Raw genomic sequence first — 20772 nt, 5'->3', positions numbered from 1 at the left:
CACTGCACTCCAGCCTGGACAACAAGAGCAAAACTGCGTCTCAAAAAAAAGAAAAAATGTATAAATGGGACATAGGGATGTGTCACTTTAGAGAAGCTGAATTTCAGCCCATAGCAGCGACAAAATGGTATTGGGAGAGAACCTAGGGCCAGGACAAAGGTGCTGATGAACTGTTTTGTGCAGTGGGTCCAACCCCAGGGGAGCCCTTTCCTAGCTGAAAACAGCTGGTCTGGGAACACCCACAGAGATAGCCCAGCATACTGCAGAGTGGCTCTGCCGGGCAGCAAATGCTTCCCAGATCCTGTCTCAGCCTGCTTTACTCCTGGGGCTTGGGATTTCCCAAAGCCAGAGAAGAAAAGAAAATGACTTAGAGCTAACAGCATGAACTGCAGACCCTCTGTCGCCACTGAGTTAATCCTTTGGTTTCCACAGTGTCACAAAAGCAATCTTAATAATTCACCATACTATCAGAATTTCAACCTTTAATTCCCAAACAATTGACAAAGAAAATTCTGAAGAATGACCTCAATAGTAGCTCAAATCCATCCCAGAGCCCCTGTTTTCAAGGAAATAAAGGAAATGGGACTGTTCTCAAGTACTAGAAGGAAAAGGCACTGGTCTTGCTATCAGGAGTCCTAGTCAAAAATCCTGTTTGACTCAGAGTATAATCCTCACCAAATCACTTAACCATGTAGGCTCAATTTTCTTATCTGAGGAATGGAGGCGGGAGAGTAGGCATGCCTCCTGCTTCATAGGATTGTTGAAAAGGTTAAATAAGATAATGTGAATATAAGTGGCTTTTTGTACATAGTAGGCACTCAGCAATAGCTGAAACATACTAAAAAGCAGTGCTGACATTGAAACACAGAAAGTGCTGACAAAACATTTTCTGTAATTGAGAAACTGCCCTGACCACCACTGCCGCAGCGCCCTTGGCTTTTTACTCAAACTCTACACACAGTTTTAAAAACTCTTTTCAGGGATCGTAATAGGAAGCCTTCACATCCTGTTTTTTGGGCTGATTTTTATATGGCAAATACTAACATCTGAAATCTATTTTAAATCTATTTTTAACAAGTCCAGGTATTATTTAGTTTAAAGAAACCTGAGCCGGCAAGGTTACCAGCTGAGATGGACCTAAGGTTCCACACGTATTGCAGAGATGTGACTGCTAGCATCCTCTTAGGGCTAATCTGTGTGAATGAGACAATCACTAGAGAATTTCTTATAGGTTAAAAGCGGGCAATCTTGATCCAAATCCCTAATAGAGGTTTAAGGAACTATGGGGAAATGTCTCCTTCAGACACTCAGCCCTCACCTCAGCTTCATCACCATCTTCCTGGATCAGGCCCAGGCTTCATACCCAGACCATAAGATCTGACATCATCTAGTCCTGTCTACTTCTCAGACCTTCTCTCCTGCCCCTTTCTCCTTAAAATGCATGTTTCAGCCGCACCAACTTGCTTGGAATTCATCAGTGCGTGTGCGTGTGTGCGTGCACGCGTGCATGCACATGCGGGTACAAACTGTTTCCTTTGCCTCTAATGCCCTCACTACCCCCACCCCACCCAGCCCTAACATCTAGGACCTCGATACTTAAAGTGTAGTCCTGCAGCTCTGGCATCCCACAACCTTGTTAGAAATGTAGACTCTCAGGCCTGTTCTAGACCTAATGTTAAGAATCTGTATTTTAGTAAGATTCCATGTGATTGGATGTAATTTAAAGTGGAGAAGCCCTAAACTAAGACCCTACTCTTTCCAGAAGCCCTCTTTGACAGACAATAGCCCCTGCCTCCCTGCCATGCCAGACAGATGCCCCTCTTGGGTGTTCCCAACCTTTTACTCGCCTCATTTATTATAGAGTAATTTGCATATGCTTATCTGTTCATGTGTCTGTCTTCTGTCCCAGACTGAGGGCTCCCCACAGGCTGCAGAACATACCATCCTTGTGTCCCCCATTTTGTACAAGTCCTGACAGATGGTCAGAGCTTAAGAAATGTCATTTGACACAACTAATAACTTTTTTTTTTTTTTGAGATGGAGTCTTGCTCTGTCGCCAGGCTGGAGTGAAATGGCACAATCTCGGCTCACTGCAACCTCCACCTCTTGGGTTCAAGCGATTCTTCCGCCTCAGCCTCCCAAGTAGCTGGGACCACAGGCGTGTGCCACTATGCCCAGCTAATTTTTGTATTTTTAGTAGAGACAGGGTTTCACCATGTTGGCCAGGATGGTCTCGATCTCTTGACCTCGTGATCTGCCCGCCTTGGCCTCCCAAAGTGCTGGGATTACAGGCGTGATCCACTGTGCCCAGCCAGGTTCGTGTGATTTTAAACTTTACTTACTAACAGGTTGTTTTTGTTTTTTGAGATGAAGTCTTACTCTGTAGCCCAGGGTGGAGTGCAGTGATGCAATCTCGGCTTACTGCAACCTCCGCCACCCAGGTCCCAGTTCAAGCAATTCTCCTGCCTCAGCCTCCCAAGTAGCTGGGATTACAGGCATGCACCACCATGCCCAGCTAGCTTTTTTTTTTTTTTTTTTTTGTATTTTTAGTAGAGACAGGGTTTCACCATTTTGGCCAGGCTCGTCTTGAACTCCTGACCTCATGATCTGCTGCCTCAGTGTCCCAAAGTGCTGGAATTACAGGCATGAGCCACCGGGCCCGGCCCTTAAGTAACTAATAGTTTTAACAAGTTCAATAACTATAACTTTAATAACTAACTTAACAATGACATCAGATACCTGTGGGCTATGTGTAAAAGTATTACAATTGGCTGGGTGCAGTGACTCACACCTGTAATCACAGCAATTTGGGAGGCCAAGGCAGGAGGATTGCTGAACTCAGGAGTTCGAGACCAACTAGGGTAACAAGGCGAAACCCTGTCTCTACAAAAAATACAAAAATTATCCGGGTGTAATGGCATATGTCTGTAGGCTCCGCTACTTAGGAGGCTGAGGTGGGAAGACTGCTTGAGCCTAAGAGGGAGAGGCTACAATTGGCCAAGATTTTGCCACCGCACTGCAGCCTGTATGACAGGGCAAGACTCTGTCTAAAAAAAAAAGCATTAAAATTTAGGTTAATCATGTTACATATTTGAATCTAGATACTCAGAATGCTGTGTTTATGTATTCTTCATATTTAAAATATTATAAAATTAATTTTAAATTGTATTATGTGAAATTTAAAACATACACAAAAGTGGGGAAGAATAAAGAACCCCTCACCCAACACTGACAAATATCCACTTTTTTTTTTAACCATTCTTGCTTCATCTATTTCTCTCACCCTCACTTAGTCACTCTTTGGGGTGCTGGACTGTTTTCAAACAAATCCAAAATAAAACGCCATTTCAATCACAAATATTTCAGTATGTATCTGTAATTTTAATGGACTTAACCACCATGCCATTATTGTAGCTAATAAAATTGACAGTAATTCCTTAATATAATCTAATACTCAGTCTGTATTCAAATTTCCCTGTTTCAAAGATGAATTTTTATAGCTGGATTTGTAGAAATTGGTGGGGAGAATGTTTTTCAGCAAGCAAAAAATAGTTCTCAATAGTCAAACCAACAGGCCCTAGAGATCTAAAGTGTGGGATCTAGAGACATAAACTTGATAACATTGGAATTTGCTTTTGAAGTCTGCATTTCTCCTGGCTGCAGTAAGAACTTGGGGTTTCTGAGAAACATGCTGGCAGAGGCAGTTTCAGGGGTAAATCCAATTACTTCCGAGTTGTTCTTTTAGTGGTAAATTCTGATCCGTGCTCTGCAGGTCAAGAGCACAGTTCAGATTTCTCTCTGCTCCCATTTGAGTTGCACTTCAGGTCTGCCTTCTGCTTGTTGTAGCTCTACACAGAACACACAAGGGGCAGAGATCTGGTTTCCATACAATGGCCCACCATTCAGCCAGATTCTGCTTTGTCCCTACACATTCACTCCCCTGGCTCCTGCTGGGTCTGTTATATTCAGATATGAACTTTCCAGGAATATGATCATGTCGCAGGCCTTTTTCTGTATGATAAGTTCAATGCTAATCATGAATAGCAGGCTTCATGCAGAGGGTTAGCATTATTCATGAAAATTGTGACTTCACATCCAGAAATAGGACAAAAGTGGCCTAAAATAGGCAGGCTGTATCTCGGTTAAATCCACCAGGCAATTACCAACATCTCTTGCTATGAACAGTACAAGAGTTTTTGCTCAACTCTGTTAATCAGACATGCTAGAAGCACAGTATTCTGCCAGACTCAATGTCTGAGGTCCGGCTCGATGGGGAGCTCTGCTGCCCACAGGGTAAACTGAAGAGTTTTCCAAAGAACCAAAACCAGACACTATCTATCCCCAGAAACCAGGTACTACAGAGCTCTCATTCCCAACTTCTACAAATCTCTCTGCCTAGACCACTTCAAGGCAGCTTTAGAGATCTGAGAAAGTTATCGAGGGGCCACATAAAAACTGAAATAATATTTAATTTTCCTTTTCTGGAACAGTAAAGCATATATGGTAAATATTACAAATTAGAGGCATACTAAATGGTTTGTAGCATTTTGTTATAATTCTCTCTAGAACCTAGTTTCAATGACCACATGAATCAGTTACTATTGGCCCAGATTGTATTTTAGAAATGCAAGTTGAAGATTATCTTTCCAAATAAAAGTGCCCAGATTGAAACCCCCTCTTTACCACTCCCAAGAGAATGACACAGGCTGGTACTAAAAGACCATCTTTGTGTTGAACAAATGGACCGAGGAAAATCCGCTTTCCTCTCCCTCTGCCTCTTTCTTCTTTACATAACTAGAGGCAAATGAGATGTTTTTCGTTTTAAAAATTTGATTAAGCAGACTGAGCAAAAGCCCTTTCTTCTGTTCTTTACTGTTTTCTCAATTTGGGGACTGGATTAAGGCACACTCAGGTTGGAAGGACAGTGAAGCTAAGGCCTAACTGCAAGGCAGTGTTGACATCTGGGCATTTAAATTACAAAAGGTGAGTACTAGGTCTGCAGCACTGGTTCAGGGGCTGCCTTTCCCCCTGGAGGCCTCAGAATTCAGACTGCTATTCCAGGTGCCACTGAAAGGGTCCCCAAGTCCCATAGACAAGACTCCTGACCTGAGAGGTAAGAAAGACGGCAGGGCAAAGAATAGGTTTAAATAATAACCTACCTAAATAATGAGAAAAAAAATAACCCAGATAGAAGGTTATGAATGCACTGTCTCTTTCTTCAGCTGTAGGCACTGAGCTCTTTTGGCAATTTTTTTTTTTTTTTTTTTGGTGAGATGGAGTCTCAACTCTGTCACCAGGCTGGAGTGCAGTGGCATGATCTCAGCTCACTGCAGTCTCTGCCTCCTGGGTTCAAGCACTTCTCCTGCCTCAGCCTTCCAAGTAGCTGGGACTACGGGCACCTGCCACCACACCCACCTAATTTTTTCGTATTTTTAATAGAGACGGGGTTTCACCATATTGGCCAGGCTGGTCTTGAACTACCTGACCTCGGGCAGGGGCCTCCCTCTCTGCACTCTTAGTGTTCAGTCCTGTAAACCATCACACTGGGTATTGCGGTCTTACTCTGGCAAGCAGGTATCTCACAGTACTTCCAGTAGACACCATCCTCGTGCTCTGCCACATAGCACCAGGGGCTCACGTCTCCATCTGGATTTCTGTTGGGGAAAAGGATTAAATTGATGATTTCTAATGTGTTAACTCAGCTGGTTCATTGCTTTTCAGTTTTACAGAAAAGGAAATGCTTTACTTCTGTATTGTTTCTAATACTTGGTCTGTATCTCAGTGCCATCTCTTGTCAAAAAGGAAAATACGGTAATATTACAAGAACAAACATATCTACCACGACATATACTTCAGAGTCTGGAGGAAAGTGAGCAAAGGTAATATATGTTTAGGTAAATTCACTATAGTTTAACTAGGACAAATGACCACTGCACACATCATGCCAAATAGCACTGGCACCTTGAATGTGAACATGGAGATTCCAAGGCTGAGTGAGCACAGGGGCTCTCAGTGCTGCTGATGAATATGCGAACTGACACAAATGTCAGAGCAGCAATTTGGTAATTAGAGCCAAAGGCCCTAGAAATATGCAAACCCTCCACTTGGCAATTTCCTCTTTAGGAATTTATTCTAAGGAAATCTCACCTACATAGATGTTCAACAAAACACTTTTATAATATAAAAAACAGGTGGAAATAGCAAATATCCAACAATAAAGGATTGGTTAAATAAATAGTATATCCATAGAAGGGAATACCAGGCAGCTAAAGAAAATGTAGTATAGAAACCAATCTTATTAATTTGCAAATATATTCACAAGGCCTTATTAGACTTTTTTTTTGAGACGGACTCTTACTTTGTAACCCAGGCTGGAGTGCAGTGGCATGATCTCGGCTCACTGCAACCTCTGTCTCCCAGGCTCAAGCAATTCTCCTGCCTCAAGCCTCCCGAGTAGCTGGGACTACAGGTGCACACTTCCACACCTGGCTGATCTTTTTGTTTGTTTTTAGTAGAGGTGGGTTTTCACCATGTTGGCCAGTCTGGTCTCCAACTCCTGATCTCAAGTGATCTGCCCATCTTGGCCTCCCAAAGTGCTGAGATTACAGGTGTGAGCAACCATGCCCAGCCTTATTAGATTTTTTTTTAAAAGGCAGTTATAAAACTCAATAGATGACACAATCCCATGTTTTGAAAAGACATACTTAAGAAGGTATGTACACCAAACTCTTATAAAGTATCTCTAGACACTGGAACTACTGGTGATTTCCATTTTTTTTTTCTTTTCTGGTATTGTTTCCTCGATAACTCCAATGGTGTAATTTTTAAACAGTAAAATAAAATTCACTTAATAAAGACTCCACTGACAAGCTTTCATCAGGATCAGGCTCACATTTGCTAGAAATGGGTGCTATTCCTTCCTCAAAATGCTGACTCCTCAGAGAATACTGAGGAAAACTGCTCCAGAGTTTCAGTTAGAACTTGTGATCCTCTCATGTGGTACCAATTTCTAATATGGAGATATTTTTAAAGATGTATTTCACATTTCTAAATGAGAAAGACCTGGAATAAATACCCTTTAAAGCCTTTTCAACCCATAGATGCCATAACAATAACAAGCAACACTGCTGAAGCAAATAAAACGGCAGGGGCTACTGGACACACAGAAAAGACTCCACTGCTTTCCAAGCCCCTTTTATTTAGACTCAGAACACTGGAAACCTGACACTCTGGTTAGGCCGGAAATGGGCATAAAGACCCTGCAGCAGGAGCCGGGGAACAACCCCTATCAGGCCAGAGCGGGCTAAGCCTATGGTGTGGCCTGGAAGATAAGATTTCTCAAAGCACAAAGCGTCCTTTTATTTCTTGTGCCCAAAGGCAGGTGCCAGCACCAACTCTGCTCTTCCCCATTCTCTGCCTTCCTTCTAAGCCAGTTACTTTGAGCCCAGAAAAGTGCATTCCCATCACTCGCCAACTCTCAGACATCTCTAATGTGATGGGTCTGAAAAAGTCACACAAGACAAACATGGTGTCGGGTGTCAGCTGAGAAATCAAAGTAGGAGAACTTGTACAAAGCCCTTCTTTAAACAATACTTCACTGTCATTTTCCTCCCTCTATTCAGTGTTCAGCTTTGATGTAGTATTTATTTGGTAAAGCCCTTAGAAAACAACTGTTTATTATCAATGTCAAAACCATATTGAAAAGCATCAGAATAGCTTAATAAAGAACAAGCAAATTCATCCTTGACTTTGCTGCAGTGCTAAAACAAAAGGCCTGGACTGTTTGATGTAATAGTCCACAATTTCAGCCTCCCTTTTCCAAAGTATAAACTGGTATTAAATAGTTCAGGTCTCCTGCATTCCATCAAATCAAAGGAGAGGGTTTGATGTGATGGCTGCCCAGGGCTAAGGAGAAAGGTTGTCCCTCCTGGCTCTCACTGCTCTCTTAATGGAAGTTTACCGGTGCATTTCTAGGAGCCTGTGGGTAGAAGCGGGTGCTAATCCGTAAGAAAGAAAAATTTTTTCACATAAATTAGGCCTCACTGGAAACTTGAAATTTACCTTAAAGTCATATTTAAGGCTGGGTGCAGTGGCTCACAGCTGCAATTCTAGCACTTTGGGAGACTGAGACAGGTGGATCACAAGGTCAGGAGTTTGATACCAGCCTGGCCAATATGGTGAAACCCCATCTCTACTAAAAATACAAAAAAAATTAGCCAGGCGTGGTGGCACACCCCTGTAATCTCAGCTACCTGGGATGCTGAGGCAGGAGAATTGTTTGAACCCAGGAGGTGGAGGTTGCAGTTAGCCAAGATTGTACCACTGCACTCCAACATGGGTGACAAAGCGAGATTCTGTCTCAAAAAAAAAAAAAAAGTCAGACTTAAAAACAAGAGCTCTTCTAAGATTTGTTTGATAGGAAGCAACAGAGCAATAGAATAAATCAACAGCCTACTACCAAGAGACACTTTGGAAAAGGAAGATAAGTAACTATGGCAAGACAGAAACCAAATACTTGTTTCTCTTCCTAAACACTCTTCTCAACCCAACCCAACTATTCCTATAAATAGAAAACCTAGGGTAAGGTAATAAATAAAAATGGGGTAAGACTAATTTTTTAATTAATGCAAAAAATAAATTAAGATGTATGTTTGAAAATAAAATATGAAAGAATTATTGAACGAGCACATGTAACTTTAACAATGAAATACAACAGATAGCAAAATGTGACATGGCAAATACATAAATTGTCTCTGGGACTTGGGACTTGGTGGGGAGGGTTTCAAGAAAAATGGGTAAAATGGGGAACTTTAACTATTTAAACAACATACATCTGTAGTGTTTGAGAAGTTTTTTTTAAAGAACAAGCTTTTAACACTTTTACAACATGCAAAATAAGTCAAAGGCAACTAGGAGGGAATGGTCAGTTGATACAAGATAGGACAGAGGTGAAGGGAAGTGCTGAAGGTATGGGGATAAAGAGAACATAGACTAAAGGCCTGGTGACTTTGAGACAACTACAAGGGCCCTAGAATATTAGCAAAGGTATGTAGAGGGCAGAAGGTAAACACAGTACAGGAAAATGTATGTTGGCTCAGCTGGATCAATAGCACCATGGTTGAGTTTCCAACATATGTAGAACCAGGGACATGGTGTATAGTTCAACAATCATTTTTTCCTGTCCCAATGGCTCAAGAGGCTGCCTTTGCACCTGTCCTAATAATAATTAAATTCAGTGCATTGCTGAACCATGAGTCTCATTACTAGGATCTTGGGCACAAGCAGCACAAATGTGTAACCAGAAGTGCTTACAATCTTTTTTCTGGGCCCTACATACCAGTGATTCTGAACCTGTTTTCAATCACAGATAACTCTGAGAAGCTGATCAAAGGTATGGATCATCCCCAGGAATTGTGAATACACATCTGAAGTACCACGGGTGTCAGGTTAAGATCCCCTGCTAGGGTCAGACAGGAGGTGAAAAGGAAAGGAACACTTAGTCTACTAAAAGGAAGTAAACAGCACACATCTGATGGATACAGCTGTTCCCAGAGCAAGGTTATCCTGGGCTGGCCGGAGGTAGAATAATGTAGGCAGCTTCCTTTACTCAGAAGCAGGAGGCTTGGGTCACAGATGGTGCTGTTTGACCATGACATTCTCAGTAGCGTAGGCTGCTCTTCTAACTGTGAATTGTCCACTGGTGTTAGGGCTAACTGAGAAAACCCTCCCAAAGAAACAAGAAGTGATCAGACAGAAAAGCAGAGCTTTGAAAACCAGCATTAAAGCATGTTAATGAGTGGAAAGAGTGTTGAAGACAGTGGCAAATTGTGTGTGTGTGTGTAAAGTGTGGGAAAAATATTTTAAAAGCTGACAAAGTAAGTCTCTGAGGTGGCCAAAAGGCTTTCCCAAGTTGTGAGCTGGGATGAAAGAGGTTCGAAGAAGAGACCAGATATATATCTGTCTTTTTAAAGTACTGCATGGCCCCATCTTACCTGCAATAGTTGTGCTCACCCAGGCCCCCCTCCCCGTTGGGGTATTTCAGAGTATTGTATGGATGCTGGAAAGTCTCGTTCCAAAACAGACATGGCTTCCCGCCTTGTAGTGCTGTCCAGTTCTGTGTTCCCCTATAATCCGCACCATTGGCTGTGAAACACTCTAGGAGAAAGAAAAGACAGAGCAAACTAATTTTCTGGCAACATTCATAGTTTCCTCCCTCTTTGGTTGATGTTTTGTTTTGTTTGGACCAAGTTGGAAATGGATAGTGTCTTGCTAGATCCTGGACACGGTGCAGTTAACACTTCTGGGGCTAAATAAATCTTAAATAGGTACCCTCAAAAAGCCAGGCTAATCTTGGCACTAGCTTGTCTACAGACAGTAGAACATTTTCCCAGAAAGCATACAGACCCCCAACTAGGATATAAACAGAGAGCTGAAGTGTACTGAAGCCCATGAAGTGAATCAGGAAACCCCCAAATCTGGGAACAGTTGGTAACAGCCATCCACGTGGAATTCTGGGTACGCAGAGGGGGTCACTGCTCTCGCCAGTTTCTCTGTGTGGTAACTAGAACCAGGTCACCAGCTGGAACTGAGCTCTCCCCTACAGTCTGAAAGGCTGCACTGACACTTGGATTTAATAAGACCATCGGATAGAGCAATGCTTTGGAATCCCAATCACACAAATCTGGGAATGACTCACATTCCCTGGTAATGAAGAACAGTCCTCTCCATGCTGTTTGAGATAGAGGTTCAACAAAACAGACAGTCAACACAAGGGAGGAAGGGCTGAGTTGGCATTTTCTCTCACCTCTTTCTGAAATTCTACTACCAGGCACATTGAAAATCATCTCAGGTCCAATTTAATAAAATGACAAATCCTCGCAGGTGCAACGATGTGTTTCTAAAATCTGCTTCTCAGACTTTGGGGGATGGGAACTGAGGCTGATAGGATTTTCACCCACATGTTGCATGCATTAAACTTGAAGAGGTTCATGAGACAAGCACAGTACAAAGGACAGTTTTTAGAAAGTAGCTTAGTTGAAACTGACATATAGAAGCACTTCAAACACTTTTTAAAGATACATCACTAGAAAACTGACAATCTGGGGATTTATACTAGCATTCTCAGCTGTATTTCTTTCCTTCTCCTGGCATGCACTGACCTCTAACTTCCGGTATTAAGGACTCTTAATGCCATCTCTTAGTGTCGTCCATGTGCCTACTCTATGCTAAGCATGTGAACAACACTAGCACATTCTGGAAGATATTTCTTTTAATACTTCAAACTATCCACAGAACATCTTTCTTCTAGTACCCTCTTCCTCTGATCATTCAGGCCCTGTGTTTTGTCTGGAATGGCACCATTTTATGGATAGCCAAAATAATTGAATGTCCAGCTATACAAAAAACCCTAGCAATTTATTTATTATTTATTATATTTTTATTTTTTGAGACTCTTGCTCTGTTGCCCAGGCTGGACTGTAGTGGCATGATCTCAGCCCACTGCAACCTTCACCTCCCAGGTTCAAGATTCTACTGCCTCACCCTCCCTAGTAGCTGGGGTTACAGGCACCTGCCACCACGCCCAGCTAATTTTTGTATTTTTAGTAGAGATGGGGTTTCGCCATACTGGCCAGGCTGGTCTCAAACTCCCGACCTCAAATGATCCACCCATCTTGGCCTCTCAAAGTGTTGGGATTACAGGCGTGAGCCACCGCACCCGGCCAACCTTAGCAATGTATTATGTCTGGTGCAAAGCTCATGTGTTATGATAAGAGCAACTCTTCATGTACCATGAGGCCAAACCCTCAACCAAGAGTCTGCATAAATAAGTTCAAAGGTAATTGAAAGAGGCAGCTCAGTGTAGCATAAAATGCACTAAACCAAGAGACTAAGCCTTCACTTCTTGTCCTGGACCTGCTGCTGACCAGCTGTGCGACCTTGGATGAATAAACATCATCCAAATCACTTCAAATATTTACCAGTGTTTTACCATGTGCCAAACTCTGTTTAAGTGCTTTACAAATGTCAACTTACCACCAACCCAGAGAGGTACCTTAGTACCCCATTTTACAGATGAGGGAACTGAGCACTCGACCACACCCTATGCTGCCTCTTATGGAACCCCTTTTGCATCACCCTTGTTTCCCCATTCTCTTCCTCACTCCACTTCCGATTCATCAGCAAGTCCTGTTGACTTCCTTAAAACTTATACCCTGAAACTACCTTCTCCTCTCCATCTTTGATGCCAATAGTATAGTTCCCTTTATCATCAGAGAATGGTTTGGGTCTCGCTTCCACTTCTGTTCTTTTACAGTACATTCTTTTGTTTTGTTTTTGAGATGGAGTTTCGCTGTTGTCACCCAGACTGGAGGGCAATGGCACGATCTCGGCTCTCTGCAACCTCCGCCTTCTGGGTTCAAGCAATTCTCCTGCCTCAGCCTCCCGAGTAGCTGGAACTACAGGTGTGCACCACCATGACCAGCTAATTTTTGTATTTTTAGTAGAGATGTGGTTTCACCTTGTTGACCAGGATGTCAATATCCCGATCTCTTGACCTAGTGATCCACCCGCCTCAGCCTCCCAAAGTGCTGGGATTATAGGCGTGAGCCACCGCGCCCGGCCTCCCCATAGTTCTTAAGAGAATGACGGCACTCAGAACAAAACCAATTCTTCCTCAGTGTTTGCAAGGCCTCTGTGATGCAGCCTCAGCCCCTTCCTCCCACTGAAGCAGAGCTCTTCCCTTATTCACTTGCTGTGCTACAGCCACACTGGTCTGCTTTTAATTCTGTGAGTACACTATGCTATTTCCTGCCCAAACTGTTCTTTCCCTAATACTACCTCCTCAGAAAGCCCTTCCCATCATCTTTACTCCATTTTTCTACCCTTTGTTTGCTTCACAACACTCACTATCACAAGGAATACATGTGATCTGAGAGAGAGAGAGAGAGAGAGAGAGGGAGAGCAACAGAGAATGTGTGTGGGATCTACCACACCAGACACACCAGAGCCCTATTCCAACCCTAGAGCTAGAGTAGGACCTGAAACCTGTATTTCTGAAAAGCAGCTCAGGTGGTTCTGTTAAGTAATCAGGTTTGAGAACCACCAGACTAAATGATTCTAAGAACATCAAGCTAACCAACTGCTAAATTTTAACTGCTATGCTTTAATACATCTTTTTCTAAAATGCCAATTGCTAGAATTTTAATTGCTATGTGTTAATACATCTTTTTCTCCTATCAGAACTTGTATAGCAAAACATCATATTGTACCCCTTAAATGTATAGGATAAAAATAAATTGTTTTAAAAAGTGTGAGGGGTGATCCGGCAGCCAGATATGCATCTCAATATATCAATGGAAGGTCTTAGCTATACACAGCAACCTGCAGGGCAGGAGAGGGTCCTGAGACCTGGATGACTTGGTTTGTAATACAAAAGAATGTGGCAGATGTGTAATAAAAAGAATCCACACACATGACTGTCCTTATGAATGGAGACAAGACAGCATCCGAGAGTGGAAGCGGGAAAGTGCAGGCTTGTTTGCTTGGGTCTGTTCCTCTTAGACCCAATCTTGTTCTCAGTTACACTGGGGAAACTGAGGCAATGTAACACATTCTGATTGTTTTTTGACCAGCCTTGCCCAGTACTTATCAATTGTGGAGAAAAGCAAGAAAAACAAACCTGAAAGCTCTTGATTTTGTTGTTTTGAGATAGTCTCACTCTGTCACCAGGCTGCCCAATATTGCAGTCTCAGCTCACTGCAACCTCTGCCTCCCAGGTTCAAGCAATTCTCCTGCCTCAGCCTCCTGAGGCCAACCACCATGCCCAGCTAATTTTTGTATTTTTGGTAGAGACAGGGTTAGCCAGGCTGGTCTCAAACTCCTGATCTCGTGATCCGCCCTCCTTGGCCTCCCAAAGTGCTAGGATTATAGGCGTGAGCCACTGCACCCTGCCAAATGCTTTGGATTTAAAGTCATCTGTGCATCTTGATTTCATCAGATACTAGGATGTGTATTAGGTAAATAGGACCCTACCTCCCTTATTTTTTTTTCTTCAAAATAGTGATTTTATTTCCTTTGTATATATACCTAGAACTGAGATTGCTGGAATATGGTCACCCTATTTTGAATTTTTTGAGAACCTCCATACTGTTTTCTATAGTGATTATATTAATTTTTTTTACCTTATTTTAGGTTCCGGCATACATGTGAAGGTTTGTTACATAGGTAAACTCGTGTCACAAGGGTTTGTTGCACATATTATTTAATCACCCAGGTGCCCAACAGTTATCTTTCCTGCTGCTTTCCCTCCTCCCACCCTCCACCCTCAAGTAGACCCCAGTCACTATTGTTTCCTTCTTTGTGTTTCTAAGTTCTGTCATTTAGCTCCCAGCCTCCCTTATTTTCTACTTCTGTGAAACTGATGTAAGCATTGGCTAAATAAGCAAGGAGTGGCTTAAACCAATAAGAAACACACACACACACACACACACACACACACACACACACAGCCAACTGTTTATGTATTCAGTGAAAAGAGAATGAGTGAAGGCAAGAGATCTAATGTCTAGGAAATTATTCATTAATTAGTTCAGCAAATATTTATTCAATATTATGTACCTAGCACTATTGACAGCACTGGGGCTACAGAGATGAACAAAGATCTTGTATTCATGGAGCTTACATACTTATAATAAACTGATCAAAATTAACATCAGAGAGTGATAAGTGCTATTAGGAGAAATGAAGCAGAGTAAAGGGAGGAATATGGAATGGGAAGGGTTCTCTCTTAGAGTGGGTCAGAGGAGGCCTAGTGAGCAGAGATGTGGATGAAGGGAGGAAGCAAACCCAGTGAATGAGGTGGGAGGTGTGTAACTGGCAGAGGGTCCAGCAGATGCAAAGCCCCTGCAAATGGCAATATGCTTGGCAGGTTTGGAGAGCTACAAAGCTACTCCTCTAATCTGACTGAAGTAGAAGAATGAGTAGGGAAGGGCAGGCAAGGCCAGGATGTGTAAGGTCTTGAGGGTTAGATAAATGAGATTTTGGCTTTTTCTGTAAGTGTAAGGGGAAGCCACTGGAGGGCTTTGAGCAGGGGAATGGCATGATGTGACTTATCTTTTATTTTTATTTATTTTTGTGACTTATCTTGTAATAGAATCGACTAGCTGTTGGGTAGAGGAAAAACCATTGATAGGAACTAGGCAGGGAGAAAAGTAGGTAGTTACTGTAGAAGGATGGGCTAGAAAGAAGGATGGCCTGGACTAGGCTGGCAGATGTGGGGTGGTGAGAAGTAGACAGATTCCAGACATATTTTGAAGGTAGTGGCAAAAGTATTTGCTGGGGGGTTTGGATACAGGATCTGAGAGATAGAGGGGTCAAACAGAACACCAAAGGAGCCTGAGCAACCAGGTGAGAAGTGATACCGTTTACTGTAATAGGGAGGGCTCAGGAAGGTCAGAGTGTTTTGGGATAGAATCAAGAGTTTGGTTTTGGATAGGTTAAGCTTGACATCTTCAGAAAACTGAGTGGAGATGTGGAGTAAGCAAATGGCTACATGAGTCTGGAGTTGAGAAAAAAATGCTGAGGCTAGAGCTAGAAATATGGTCCCCAGCACTTATGTGTAGAGAGAATAGGATACTGTGTGTATGAGCCCTGACATCTGGGGCTGAGCCCTGGGGTCCTCCAACATATCACACTTCACAATGATGACTGAGGAAAGTACAGCCTGTGAGGTAGGAGAAAAGCTAGGAAAGCTCTTTCAGTATTTTTTTTTTTTTCTTTATCACACACAACCTCTAGCAACAATGTGGTACAGTGCAGAAAGCATATGTTAGGGGCTCTAGAGCCAGACCCCAGCTTTTCAGTTTACAAGCTACAAGCACCTGCCTAACTTCTTTGAGCCTCAGTTTTCTGACTTGCAAAATGAGGGATTTGATTATCTACAGCTCCGGGCAGTTGGAAGAATTGGAAGGTGTGTAAGTAAAGTACTCAGTACATGGTAGGTATCCAAAAATTATTATTGTATAATCGTAAAGGTATAAAAATAATCAAACTTTATATCAGCTTAGAAATATTATAAGCATCATGATAATATAGGTTATTCTGAGGCCGGGTGTGGTGGTTCATGCCTGTGATCCCAGCACTTCGAGAGGCCTAGGTGGGCAGACCACTTGAGCTCAGGAGTTCAAGACCAGCCTGGGCAACATGGCGAAACTCCATCTCAACCAAAAATACAAAATTAGCCAAGCATGGTGGCGTGCACTTGTGGTCGCAACTACTTAAAAGACTGAGGTAGGAGGATCACTTGAGCCTGGGAGACGAAGGTTGCAGTGAGTCAAGATCACACTACTGCACTATATCCTGGGTGACACAGTGAGACCCCATCTCAAAATATGTGTGTGTGTACGTATGTTATTCTGGTCCACAAAATAATTAGCTATAAAAGGCAATATAACATGAATATACAACCACATCATCCTACTACAATTCTGTTTAAAGTTAGGCTACCATCAGCCAGGCGCAGTGGCTCGCACCTGTAACCCCAGCACTTTGGGAGGCCGAGGCAGGTGGATCACAAGGTCAGGAGTTCAAGACCAGCCTGGCTAACATGGTGAAACCCTGTCTCTACTAAAAAGACAAAAAAAAAAAAAAAAAAAAATTAGCTGGGTGTGGTGGTGGATGCCTGTAACCCCACCTACTTGGGAAGCTGAGACAGGAGAATCACTTGAACCCAGAAGGTGAAGGTTGCAGTGAGCTGAGATCGCGCCACTGCACTCCAGCCTGAGCAACAGAGCAAGACTTCATCTCGGGGAAAAAAAAAAAAAAAGTTAGGCTACCATCAAGATGGAACATATATATGGTTTGACTCCTCTGTTGAATCCTAGCATTCAGTGGATAAGCAGTAAAGGAAAAAGATACAGAGGAGCAAGTAGGTTTTTCTTAACCAAAATTTCAGCTATAAATATGATAAAAATACATCTTCATTTATTTATGCTACTAAAATCACATAATTGAATGTTTACACTAATCATAAGTGAGAAAAATACAAATTAATAGAGTCCCAGAAAAAACTGCAGGTTGTATAATACCTGCTCTGCAGCTTTAAAGTTGATGCTTAAACTACAACAAGGTATTCTTTTAAAATAATTAAAACTTGGCAAAGCAGGGTGGCTCATGCCTGTGATCCCAGCACTTTGGGAGGATGAGGTGGGTGGATCACCTGAGGTCAGGAGTTCAAGACCAGCCTGATCAACATGGTAAAACCCCATCTCTACTAAAAATACAAAAGTAGCCAGGTATGGTGGCACATGCCTGTAATCCCAGCTACTTGGGAGGCTGAGGCAGGAGAATCACTTGAACCCAGGAGGTGGAGGTTGCAGTGAACCAAGATCACACCATTGGACTCCAGCCTGGGCAATAAGAGTGAAACTCTGTCTCAAAATAATAATAATAATTAAAACATGACGTGTATAAGATAGTGGTAGGAAAACAGCAGTTAATCTAAAAGACATCCTAATCTTTGGTAAGATTTAATAAAGCTGAAGAATATGCTCTCTATAAAGCTCTATTACTCGTTAATTCTTAATTTGTCCCAAACCATGCTACTGAGAAATATAACACTTTTCTCATATTGAATCTAGAATATTCCTGGTTTTCTGGTAGAATTACTAGTTAGATCTCTATTAACAATGCTTGTGAGAGTCATTTTTTTTTTTTATCCACCGAAGTTAAGTCTCTGTTCTCTCAAAATTCTGTGAGAGAATTTTGTTCTCTGTGGGACCACTTAGCACTTCTACTGATCTTACGTTGGAAGAATCTGGTTGGTTTTAGCCTGGTTTGAAATCAACGTGAATCAATACACATTAAATTCAATTACAGCATCTTAAAAGCAAGACAGCAGATAACACATTCCAATGAGAATATCCTGTTCTTTAAAAAATGTCTATGAAACTTGGTAGGTAGATAGGTTACAGAAATCTAAGGGTTAGGTGGAAATGTTTTTTTTTTAATATCTAGAAGGTATGGCTCAGCCATATAATCCCAGAACTTTGGGAGGGAAAGACAAGAGGATCACTTGAGCCCAGGAGTTGTTTGAGATCAGCCTGGGCAACGTAGGGAGACCCCATCTCTACAAATAAAAATAAAAGTTAAAAATTTGCTGGGTATGGTGGTGTGTACTTGTAACCTAGTTATTTGGGAAGCTGAGGTGGGAGGATCACTTGAGCCCAGGAAGTTAAAGCTGCAGGAAGCCATGGTCATGCACTCCAGCCTGCATGATGGAGTAAGACTCTATCTCAAAAAAATATATATAGAGAGAGAGGGCAACATGACAGTGTTGTCAAATATTCACAGAACACACCTATTGCCCTGTTGGGTTTCAAATACAGATTGGTGCTCAGTGGGAACTTGCACCACTTCAAAGCTCCTGGGCAGACTACCTTTTGCCCTCAGATACTCAAAAGCACTATGGAAAAGCTTATTTCAGTTATGTAAAACCCTGTAGTAAAGGGGCATGTGGCCCTGGGAAGGGAGGGGTTCCCAGTTTTTTTCCAACCCAAAACCATTGAGGATATGAGAGGACACACTCCCATCTTCAAAAATGGCTCTCCAAGACCAGTGATTTCTACAATTACATAGAGGAATGTCATCAGATCTAGACTAGAAAGAGGACAGTTTAGGGAAAAAAACAACCCTGTACACACATAGTACGTATGGAGAATCAGTGCAATAAAGGGGAAACAATATAGGAAAAGCAGCTGACATTGTGGTTTGAACAAACCACCCAGACATGTCATTGGGCCTCAGTTTCTTCCGTGGTTTCCTCATCTGTGAAATTAGGAGGGTTGGCTAGGCGCGGTGGCTCACACCTGTAATCCCAGCACTTTGGGAGGCCAAGGCGGGTGGATCACGAGGTCAAGAGATCGAGACCATCCTGGTCAACATGATGAAACCCCGTCTCTACTAAAAATACAAAAAATTAGCTGGGCATGGTGGCACATGCCTGTAATCCCAGCTCCTCAGGAGGCTGAGGCAGGAGAATTGCCTGAACCAAGGAGGCGGAGGTTGTGGTGAGCCGAGATCATGCCATTGCACTCCAGCCTGGGTAACAAGAGCGAAATTCCGTCTCAAAAAAAAAAAAAGAAAGAAAAAAAAAGAAATTAGGAGGGTTGAGCCAGATTATCTCAACGTCCCCTCACTGTAAATGTCTACAATTTCAAGTTCAAGTCTAACAAAATGAAACTCAAGTTCAAAAGTCTGGGGTGACATGACTGGAAAGGAATAATGGCTAAAAATCGCTTCCAGGCTTAAAATTGTCTAATTTTATGTTTCTCTAATGGAAGTAAGAATTCTATGGTAAACAAACAAATAGGCCGGGCGCGGTGGCTCATGCCTGTAATCCCAGCACTTTGGGAGGCTGAGGCGGGTGGATCACGAGGTCAAGAGATCGAGACCATCCTCGTCAACAAGGTGAAACCCTGTCTCTATTAAAAATACAAAAGTTAGCTGGGCATGGTGGTGCACGCCTGTAGTCCCAGCTACTCGGGAGGCTAAGGCAGGAGAATTGCCTGAACCCAGGAGGCGGAGGTTGCAGTGAGCTGAGATTGCCCCATTGCACTCCAGCCTGGGTAACAAGAGCGAAACTCCATCTCAAAAACAAACAAACTCACCTCCCATCTGGGTCTTCCCTCTGAGAGGTACTTAGGCAGGGTGCTGCTCTTTCACACAGGCTGGAGTGCAGGAGAGCAATCCTGGCTCACTGTGGCCAGCCTCTACCTCCCAGGTTCAAGTGATCCTCCCATTTCAGCCTCCCATATAGCTGGCACTACAGGCATGTGGCACCACACCTGGCTAATTTTTAAATTTTTTGTAGATATGGGGTCTATGTTGTCTAGGCCGATCTTGAACCCCTGGATTCACTCTATCCACCTGCCTCTGCCTCTCCAAGTGCTAAAATTACAGGCAAGAGCTATTGTGCCTGGCCTACTGAGGCATTCTTCTTGCTTAAAAGAAACTACATCTTCAACAAGTAAAATGCAAGAAAAGAAAAAAGGGGAAATCTAAGGGTTAATAGAAATTTAGGACTCACTTTATCTAAATATACCCTGTTAGATCCTGACTAAAGTGTAAAAAATACAAGTAAGACAACCAGGAAAATTTGAACATTGACTGGATATTCGATGGCATTAAGGAATTACTGGGTTTATTTTAGCTGTAATAGTGGTACTCTTACTACGGTTTTGAAAGGAATCCTTAGCATTTAGAGATACATACTAAAATGTTTACAGATGAGGTGACATATCTGAAATTGGTTACAAAATAATATAGTCAGGTGAATGAAGAGGGTATAGAGGAAACAACATTATCCATGGTTAATAATCGTGGAGGTTGGGAGATAGATACATGAGACTTCCTTACACTCTCTTCTTTATTTGTGTCCTAAGTTTCCCATAATAAAAGATTTTTCAAAGAACATCTTGAAAATAGTTACTAAAATGTTATTTTGAAATTAATCTACCTTAGCCTTTTTTCAAGGACTATAAAAAAATTCAGCCATAAAGTTAGTCATTTAAAGTAAAAGCTGACATTCATTATCATGTTCTTGGATTGTGTATTAACAGTGCCAAATGACCAGAAAACAAGCTGCACTTTTGCCCAAAGTGGAATTACTACAACAAAAATCACTATAATGTCTTAAGTATTAGCTTTTCATTAAAATACCTTTTAGATCTTTTCCATTTAAGGAGACGGTATCTTTCAAAACAGTATGTAAGGAAA

At 42.3% G+C, this 20772-nt stretch overlaps 1 protein-coding gene across 4 annotated transcripts in view; it reads right to left on the bottom strand.

Annotated features, from left to right (window-relative positions):
- KREMEN1 (kringle containing transmembrane protein 1) overlaps positions 1-20772 on the bottom strand; it is a 71088-nt gene that overhangs the window by 37696 nt on the left and 12620 nt on the right. For all 4 annotated transcript variants that reach the window (XM_078337456.1, XM_078337462.1, XM_078337477.1 and 1 more), the window contains exons 2-3: positions 9993-10155; positions 5563-5654 (exon numbers count right to left, since the gene is read on the bottom strand). In XM_078337456.1, coding sequence (XP_078193582.1) covers positions 5563-5654; positions 9993-10155 — 255 coding nt within the window. The remainder of the gene's footprint in view (positions 1-5562; positions 5655-9992; positions 10156-20772) is intronic.

Source organism: Callithrix jacchus, chromosome 1, assembly GCF_049354715.1.
Source record: "Callithrix jacchus isolate 240 chromosome 1, calJac240_pri, whole genome shotgun sequence".
NCBI classification, from domain to species: domain Eukaryota; kingdom Metazoa; phylum Chordata; class Mammalia; order Primates; family Cebidae; genus Callithrix; species Callithrix jacchus.
Note: the sequence above shows the minus strand (reverse complement) of the source record. Positions and strands in the feature narration are given on the sequence as shown.